The sequence below is a fragment of the Pongo pygmaeus genome, chromosome 4 (assembly GCF_028885625.2).
Source record: "Pongo pygmaeus isolate AG05252 chromosome 4, NHGRI_mPonPyg2-v2.0_pri, whole genome shotgun sequence".
NCBI classification, from domain to species: Eukaryota; Metazoa; Chordata; class Mammalia; order Primates; family Hominidae; genus Pongo; species Pongo pygmaeus.
This window is the reverse complement of record NC_072377.2, coordinates 71,420,867-71,431,028: the sequence shown is the minus strand read 5'-3', so window position 1 is coordinate 71,431,028 and position 10,162 is coordinate 71,420,867. Positions and strand designations below refer to the sequence as shown.

At 33.0% G+C, this 10,162-nt stretch overlaps 1 protein-coding gene across 9 annotated transcripts in view; it reads right to left on the bottom strand.

The window, feature by feature from the left end:
- Nucleotides 1-400: 400 nt before the first annotated feature.
- The window catches only part of ERBIN (erbb2 interacting protein), a 150,990-nt gene continuing 141,228 nt past the window's right edge, over nt 401-10,162 (bottom strand). For 7 of the 9 annotated variants that reach the window (XM_054487537.2, XM_054487538.2, XM_063664859.1 and 4 more), the window contains 4 exons: nt 5,668-5,874; nt 4,483-4,575; nt 3,942-4,016; nt 401-2,491 (listed from right to left, as the gene is read on the bottom strand). In XM_054487537.2, coding sequence (XP_054343512.1) covers nt 2,384-2,491; nt 3,942-4,016; nt 4,483-4,575; nt 5,668-5,874 — 483 coding nt within the window. In that variant the 3' untranslated portion in view covers nt 401-2,383. Of the gene's footprint in view, nt 2,492-3,941; nt 4,017-4,482; nt 4,576-5,667; nt 5,875-6,397; nt 8,744-10,162 lie in introns of those variants that run through there. The other 2 variants (XM_054487540.2, XM_063664860.1) reach the window with 2 other exon arrangements.

Below are 10,162 nucleotides of genomic sequence, written 5' to 3'. Positions count from 1 at the left end.
AAGCTTGGCTATAATACTCCTCTTGGTAAAGTTTCTTACGCAACTTTATGTGTTGCAAGAATACTATAAAATTTTAATTAACTAGAGTAGGATAAAATACCAGTGCATATAACATCTGTTGCATTTATAATACTTCAATGTAATGTGCAGACAATGAAGTTAAGGTTTGCTGAAGATCCACTGTTCTGTGAGGCTTAATTCCTTTTCCAAAATTATAATCTATGTATGTGGTTCAAGGTAAAGTAGTTGAAAACTTCACAATTATACTTATTAAATATATTTCTAATTAAAAGTAGAATGTGCCTGTGAAAATCTGAAATCAATAAAAGAAATGTTATCTATTTTAGAATGCCAAAATTAATATTTAAAAACAAACTAAGAATAAAGGGAACACTGAGACTTGTCTTAAAGAAGCTGTTTGTCATTCTTTTTTTTAGATTACAACACACATACAATAAGTGAATTTTATCAAAATACAGCACATTTCTTCTACTATATCCATAAAAATCAATTCCTATGTAAATAGTACTGAAAATCAACTAAAGTGAGTTAAAATTTACAAAGAGTTGTTAAAGGGTTTCAATCAAAATTATTAAAACTATACAGTACAATAACCAATTGATAACATCTTGAAAGAAGTGCAATATTTGAGTTCACATATTTTTAAAAGTGCTGCCTACTTTGACTAGCAAGAATGGAAAGTGAGTCCAACTCACTTTTGCAAAAATAATGTGGGTTGGTGTTTTAAGCTAGTCTTATAAAAGTCTTAATTAAAATCAAGGTTGATAAACAAAGCATAACAGATTAAAAATTCCCAAATTGCATTTCTTAGTAAATAAAAATGAAGTGCAATAACCAAATATTGCTCTAATGAAAGGTTCCAGACTAGCCTCAACTAAACAGTTATTGGTCTTCTATGGCACTTTTTTCTGGTCCAAATAACCATGCATTAATCCTTACCATTACATGTTACTCAAATTTTATTTGATTACATAGAACAAAAACAAATAAAATTAATGGTCTGGATAAACAAAATTAATAAACCTCTATCATCAAATTTGTTACAGTAACTAGGAACAAAGAAAGGCAGTTGGTGGTAAAACACTATTACACTGATACACACAGAAACCCTTTAAAGACTCTGAAGTGTTGAGTTCACATTTAATGTTACCTGTAGAAACAGCCCTTTATTTGAACACCTTTACACACTGGCAGGCCTCAAGGACCCATCCCTTTGCTCTACAACTCTCCACAGCAATTCTCTATCACTGTGCCAGTTTCACAAACTTGCTTTGGTTTCCTAGCTCCATGCGTACTGTTTCCTTTCACTTTACCAAGGCAATGCAAGGCCAAACAAAAATCAAGAGGCTTTCCCAAACCTTCTTAACATTTTATGTTACAGGCAACACAATCTTAAAACTGGCCATTTTTGTTTCATTTGCTGCTTAAAATAAAAATTATAAATTAGATTTAAATGGAGCGCTAATTATAAAACAGATTGCAAGTACCACCATTTGCAAAAAAAAAAAAAAAAAAAAATCAGGGGATTTCCATAACACAGAAAATGCATGGACATGCATCTACAGTAGAGTTAAAAATTTCCTGTGACTAAAAAATTAAAAATTGAATCACCAGTAGCAAATGTATAGTCAATGGCTATGACAAGAACAGATCCTGCCGAGCTCATAAATGCAATTATTGTCTTTTTTGCTTTGTAAAAAAGACATTACCTATTTTATTGCATTATTCTCTTAATAAAAACATACTACCACATAGCTCCCCCCATCCCCATTCTTTGCTTCCAGATTTTTATAGAAAATAACTCTTTTAATCTGGCCTTGGAAAGTGAACCCACCAGCACCACCTTCACCTACTCACTCTTCAATTCAATATGCACATAGCAAAAGCCAACACTTCAAATCTCTTGCCCACATCAAAAAAAGTAGTTTCAGGAGAAAAACATTAATACCAGTTGAATAAAAATAAGGGCATAAAAGCTATGAGAGAGATAGCTCTGCCATCTGTCTCTGGGCTAAAATCAAGGCTAACTATTGCCTTGCACACAGTTCAGTCATGTATATGAAATCCAAAAATAAACCTACAATCTATACAAAAACAACACAGGTTTGTTTTTGTAGCCTTGATTGCTATGTTTAAAAACCTAACAAGTTTTATATGGTATGAATTCAACACTCTCCTTTATATTCTGTACAGTGGTTCTTTCCCTCTAACCACAAGTTCCATTACTTCATTAATGTACAAATTTGAACATAATTTTTTGAGTTCTTCTTTATATATAAAAATAGTCAAAATATTAATTTCCCCTGCAAGTATCTTCCAATAAATCTTGCTGTCTTCCCCGCTTTTTTTTTGTCCACAGTGCTTATGAGGAAACTTCTCGTACAATGATGAGTTCAACTGTATTGTGGAAAGTTTTTAGCAAGGACACTGCTTGTCCATGTTCAATGTTTATAAAACTGTAGCCATTAGCCTAGAAGAAAGAGGAAAAATGCTTTTAGGAAAAACATTTTATAGTTATTTATTTGCATTTCTGCCAAGTAGTTCACAAACTTGGAAGAAAATAAGAATCACTTTGGCAACTTAAAATAACATACAGATTCATAGGCCCTACCCAAACCAAGGAATAAAGTCTCCGAAGATGGGGTCTAAAAATGTGTATTTTGTCCAACTTTTCAGCCAATTCTTATGTAGCAGCCCAATGTCAGAAATCACTTACTTAAGAAATAATGTCAGACATGGTGTTGTATAATGCTAATGTGCATCTGAGGTGACCAAACTGTAGTGTAGCAGGGGGCAAGGGCTACTCTTCCCATTGTCTTGGAGCCATCACATCAAGACCACCATACTTCTTACAATTAAGGTTAATATTTACTGAGGTTCTACTGTGTACCAAACACGCAATTCTAAGTGTGTAATATGAATTAGATCCTTTGATTCTCATAATGCTCTATCTTATTTTAGAGAAGAGAAAGCCCAGGCATGGAGAGGTAAAGTAACTTGCTCAGTCACAAATTGAAACCCAAATGGTTCAGAAAAATAAATGTGTATAACTGTATGAGTGTATGAGTGAGTGTGACTGTGTGTGTGTGTATGTGTGTGTGTGTGTAGAGGGAGGGAGGGAGAAAAGGAGAAGAAAGAGGAGAATAAATGATAAAGATAATGTAGCAAATTATGAATGACTGGTGACCAATTGATGTAATACTGGTGTTTGTTGTAGTATTTTTGTGGCTTTTCTCTAAGCTTAAAATTATTCAAAAAAAATTTTTTTTAATTAATTTTATTTTTAGAAAGTGTTGGGACCAGAATTTAAACTCAGGCAGTCTGGCTTTCAGAATCTGTACTTTCAGCTATTAGACATTAATGTCTCTCTCTCTCTTTTTTTTTTTTTTGGTTTGAGGGTTATTTTTTAGTTCTTTAGTTCTCAAGTAAGAACGGTGACAGTAGGGGTAGAAAATGAGAGCTATACTTGTGTCCTAGGCTTGTCTTCCTTCTAAGACTGCAAGTGTTTAGGTAAAATGAGTAGCTGAATGAACAAAGAAAAGGAGGGGACACGAAAAAATGAGTTTCTCAGATTTAAAATTTTTCTTCTCCATTTCTGAAAGGACAATAGCCCACATCCAAGAAATGGTACTCTAATCCCCCTCAAATTAGTAAAAATTAACATTCCTGAGCTTAAACAAAATCCTGTGATGTATCAAACTTTTTTTTTTTTTTTGAGACAGAGTCTCGCTCTGTCGCCCAGGCTGGAGTGCAGTGGCGCGATCTCGGCTCACTGCAAGCGCCGCCTCCCGGGTTCATGCCATTCTCCTGCCTCCGCCTCCCACCCACGATTTGCAAAGTTAAAGTGAAAACATTTTAAACTATGAAAACATTAGAGTGTTATAAAATGAAAAAAAAAAAAAAAGATTTATTTTAATTACCTGAATAATTTTATCACCTGGCTGCAGTAATTTTGATGCTGGTCCTTCAGGTTGTACCCTTGTTACAAATATACCCTTTAATAACAAAAAAAATTATTTAACTAAAAACAGTATGTATAAATAACAGAGTACCAAGGAGCAATTTTTCCTCCACACCATGCAAATATTTGAATCATGGCACAAGTTTTCTCCCTGACTTCTCTGAGTAATACTGTAACAAACTAGTTATTTTTACCTTTAGTAATTCTGACTTTAGTGATTTATCTTGAGAGTAATAAAATTACTTTTATAGATGTGTGAAAAAGCAATAAGAAAGTTAAAAATCACTTGATTATATCATAAACATTCATAGTTTTTGGTTAAATTGTTTTAACTTGAACTGATCAAATTACAAAACAAAAAGGTAAGCGATAGAGTGGGGAATCAAGGTGATGTCTACCTAGATTTACATAAACATCTATTAGATTTTCACTTACATTTAAGTATTCAATCGGTAAATAAAACTTTATAGGTGTTTCAAGAATATACAAAGAAAACTTACATCATCATCAGGTCTGAATGGGTTTCCTCTACCCCCGACACCACCTGATATGCTAAATCCAAGTTCTGGATCCTTTTCAACCCTCACTCGAATCTGAGTTAATATGAAAATAAAGGAAACTTACTATTTCAGAAAAAGTTATAATGCAACAACATCCATATTTAAATACTGATTGGTTAAGTCCAAGCAAACATAAACATAAGAATTCATCAAAAATAAACATTTGGTCAGATGAAGTTAAATACAACATAGAATAATTATGTTAATGAGTTAGTGAATTAAAGGCAGAGCTGGGATTATATAAAGCATAGCTCCTAATTTTATTGCTTGTCTTATGAGGATAAGGAATCAATTAATATTGACCCTGTTTTACATTTTAGACATCACAGATTTTACATGACATAGTACATAAACACAAAACATGTATATTATTATCAGTTTCCACTTGTGGGACATCTAAATTACACAGTATCTCTGTTTAGTGGCTTGTTTCATAAGATATCTAATAAAAGATCCACTGGTGGTTTTATGACACTAACTCTTCATTTATTAAATCTGTTTAAAGGCTTCAAAGGAGTTGGGATTTTAAAACATGACCAATTGAGAGTTTTTATAACCAAGCTAAAAAAAAAGATGCAAGAATTAAAACTGTGTTATAAAACACTCCCTTTCACCAGAGACACAACCAAAATGAATAAAGCATTTGATCTCTACCTTTCTAAGATTATTATCATTTTATTAATAACTATCAAGATGTAAGAATGTGTAGCTCGCTGACTTTTTAAGTACTTTTTAAGATTAAATACTCAAAGTAGTCTGAAGTCTGTAGTCAAATTTCAAAATCTAAGGAATTAAGATTTTAAGTGTCACAGAACAATTTCAGCTTAATGGTCTCCTATTTATATTCTTAAGGAATGTCTGACTACTGTAGTATCAACCAGTTTTGGTAAAGAAACTGTATCAGAATAAATAAACCATGCCCAAAATACTAAATCCTATGTTACATGATCACCAAGTCAAATAAAAATTACCAAGTTTAACGCCTTATAAACGTAACATAAAAATAAAACTTTAAATGGTAATAACTATGTTAACATTCTATATGGATTTACTAATAGTTAAGTAATCTATAAAAATACATAAAAAGCTTAGTCCCATATTTCAAATAGTCTTGATTATTCTTACCTCTTGTTTTGCCAGTTCATGGCCTTGTCTAGGAGAACAATGGGGCTGTATATATGGAGGCTGGTGGGCCACTTTCAGCATCAAGTAATCAATTAGTTGTTCTCTAGAGGGATGCCTTGCCACAGATGCCTGAGGGGGGTGATGTATTTGACTATAATTTGCCTGAGGCCTGAGAGGCTGGCCCATCTGTCCATTACTCAAAGGCATCTAAGAAAAACATGAAGTATCTTAAAATGACCAATAATAATGTCTTATTTCAAATATTTGGATTTCTTCTTGGAGCATTACAAAAGCACTAGAGTTTTCACATTCTAATTAAGTCAAACAATACCATGCCACTTACTATTTTTCTATAATTTTAAACCTTAAAAGAAATAAGCTATTAATGTCTTAATTCTAAAGTTTCCTGAGTGCTTGTTGTTACACTCACTTTTTTAAGCTTTCAAATGGAAGTACATCATATCTACATTTTAAATTACTTGTTTTTTTGTGAGCTATATTTGTAGTTTCTTAGATGTATCTATCTTATAATAACCAAATGTTAAAATGGCACATAGTACACCAAAATTTTAAAATTTAAGCCAGTCTATGAGATGCGTATCTTTTCCCATACTAAATCAAACACACATACACAAAAGGTACATTTGCTGATGTTTTTCTTCATAAAAAAATTAATTTTGTGGTAAAATTCTTTCCAAATTTAAATATATTTTTCTGCTTTTATTCCTTCTTTTCCAGAATTAACAAGTCAATTCAGCTATGTAGAAAACTGATGTATTCCTCGTGTGTATGTTAGCAATGTTTATAATCTCTTATTATTATTAATTCCATAGACTATTAGCCATAAAAATTAAATGTTGACATTCTACCCTATTCATAAAGCAAAAAGCAAAAAAATTTAAATTATTAGTTTGTTGTTGTTAGAGAACTATCTTTGTTTTAATGCCTCTCATTTTTAGAGAATAAACCTGACTTAAAATCACCTTTGTAGAAATGTGGCTAATAGCTTATTCTGTTAGCATGAGGAATCTATCTTAAAAATAAGAGGCTGGGTGCAGTAGCTCATGCCTATAATCCCAGCACTTTGGGAGGCCTATACAAGAGGATTGCTTCAGGCCAGGAGTTCAAGATCAGCCTGGGCAAAACAGCAACACCCCATCTCTAAAAAAAAAAAGAAAAAAAAAAAAATTAGCTGGGCATGGTGGTGCACACCTGTAGTCCCAGCTCCTTGGGAGGCTCAAGTAGAAGGATTGTTTGAACCCAGTAGTTTGAGGCTGCAGTGAGCTATGAGCATGCCACTGCACCCCAGCCTGGGTGACAGAGCTAGAGAGATTCCATCTCTAAACAACAACAAAAAAGAGGTTACAGTCATATTACAAATATTTGCATATAAAAAGATTTTTGTGTAGAAAAATATGGTTCAGCTATTAACTTATAATTTGCTTGTTGGTTATTAACAGACAGCAAATCTCATCGACAAGGAAATTATGGGAAAACTCTGAGGGAAACAGTTTAGGTCCAATTCCCTAAATTATCCCAAAGTAGAAAAGTTTGCAGAGAGACATGGCAACAGTTTCAGAACTGCATGCTTTTCTTGGTGAACCTTGCTGAAAGATATAAAGTAGTTTAGCTTTGGTAAAGATTTGTACTTTTTAAAAAAGCTATTCTATTTCACTGTTAAACTGTGTTATACTTGAGAACTTAGTTAAATTCTGAAGTCTGGGAACACACATGGGTATTCTGTGATAGGACACAAGGATGTTACTGACAAATCTTATATTGGTTGGACAGAAGGAAAATGAAGTGCTATATTAGCCCTACATTTCTGGAGAAAAAACCTGTTTATTACTTGATCACTGTAGATTTAATGCAACTGATTTGCCCATGAGTAATTAACTGGTTCTGCTGTTGCTTTATTACTTACATACAATTCTGCAGATAGCCCATGATTTTCTCTACGTTTATACCATTTATTCCTACATGCAAATTCAGTATCTTTCTCCTGGGTAAAATCCAGGTGATAATTACTACTGACCTTAAGACTCCCTGACACCAGATATTTGGTCTTGCCTACATTAGTGTTAAACATACACATGGAATATATTAAGCTACAATTAGCAGATGGCTCAGGAAATTAGAAAGTATTAAAACAAACTCAGTAACCCTAAACCACAAAATGTATGTAATGAGAAAAAACTGGATGACAAAGCTCAATTAAAAGAAAAGAGGGTAAAATAATAGAAACTTAAGAACTTATATATTAGATGAACTTAAGTATCAGATGACTTATGAACTTACATATTAGATGACCAGGTAGCTACTCTGAAGAGCAACATAGAAGTTTTATGTAATAAATAACTATGCTTCATAATTATATCTGGTCATACTAGAGGCATGGAATCAGTTAAGAAAATAAGAAAAAACAGTTGAGGGAGGATAGTAAAAAATTATCCGTCTGGCACTGGCCATACATAGATAATTGCAACAAAAGTACTAAAAACACAACCATCATCTATTCTACCATATACAAAAGTCTTTCAAGATGATTTCTAATTATCATTTGAAGTAATTACATTTGACTTGAGTAACAGTAAAAGATCCTAGAATGAAGAATTTAACACAAGTTCATTTTCAATTCTCCAAATAGTTTTACTATCAGGAATACCAAAAAGGCCTTGATTCAAATGAAAAAATAAATAGGTGGTACTATATAACAGAAATCTAAATGCAAAAATAAAATAATTCTCCAGGATAGAAAAATCATGGAATGAACTGAGAAATAGTAGACAGGGTCAAATTCTATTTTGTATTTCTGATATTTTTAAAATCCTTACCAATAAAGGGGGGAAAGCCCTCAAAAAAGTATTTTCATCTAAAGCACATATAATATCTAGTCCAAAAGCTGCAAAATATAGAAAGCTCACAGATACTACATTTTGTTTTCCCGAGCACCCACTTTCATCAAGCTGTCTGGAGGAACATCTTTGTGACTAAGTGTGGCTGATGAGTAGTTCTGCTGTCCTGAAATGAATATACCATCTTGACAAGGATCTCCTGAACTGGATGTCTGGGGATGCTTCAAATGAGCAGGAAATAAAAAGTAAACAAATAATGTTCTTTAAGATGTGAAACCAAGAGGATGACACTTGAGAGAAGATTAGGAAAAAATATTGCCAAATAGCGCAAAGATGAAGACCCAAATCAAACATTGCCATCAATACTGCCATCAATTAGTATCTTTCACTTCTTCCAAAGGTACATAGCAAGATGTTTTTGTATGTATGAAAAGCTTATATGAAAATATATTGTTAATCTACTTATGTACAATACACACATGTAGAAGATGAATTCTGCATGTTATTTTTTCCTTTTAGTTTTACTTACAGTAATACCTAGCTTTTAACACCTTTGAACAACAAATATAGTTATTAATCAAAGTTTAGAGTCTCAAATTTTAAGACCAACCAAATCACACTCATGTTGAGCACTATAAAAAGATTTTTGGTAAAAAAAAAAAAAAAAAAATTAACTGCTGTTCTTCTAATAGAACAGTACCCCATGGGATTTTTTTTCCCCTAAATTTTAATGATAAGCAGAACCAATACACTTACAGTCTTATAAAACTTATTTTATTGGGATAAGATTGGGGTGTGAAATGAATATAAAATTTGCTTTAGCTTAATTCTGCCACAGTGATATGAGTTCAATAGTTTCAGAAGTACTGATATGGAGAAATGCTATTAAAACCAATTAACTGGTTAATATCTTTATGGGCCAAATAATATCCCTGTATTATAGTTTACCAAGCTGATAGCTTTAGTGGAAAAATAGACTCAATCTTATTACCCCTGAATATTTTTCTTTCTTTCTTTCTTTTTGGAGACAGAGTCTCACTTTGCCACCCAGGCTGTAGTGCAGTGGTGTGATCATGGCTCACTGCAGCCTCGACTTCCTGGACTCAAGCAATCCTCCCACCTCAGTCTTCTGAGTAGCTGGGATAACAGTTGTGGTGTCACCATGCCTGGCTAATTTTCTAATTTTTGGTGGGGTGGGGAGGGGGAAGAGACAGGGTCTCCCTACATTGCCCTGGCTGGTGTCAAATTCCTGGGCTCAAGTGATCCTCCTGCCTCGGCCTCCCAAAGTGCTGGGATTACAGGTGTGAGCCATTGCACAGAGCCCCTGAATATTTCTTATTACAAATATGCCAGGAAGCAAGACACATACATTTTTCACTTCAATTTTAGTTCTAAACACATCCCTATATATATTTTAGAAAACAGATTGTGATAAACAGCACTATTGTTACATTCAAAACAGTTTACGGCTAGCAACACAGAAGTGCAAACTACATCATCATATTGAAAAATTAATCTAAAATCTACTTTGTTATGACATACTACAGCATACATATAGAGTTAAGGATTTCGAATTTAATCTTAGAAATTATATCTGCAACACATCTATCATGTGCAGTTAGTTCAAACCATGGCTTAGA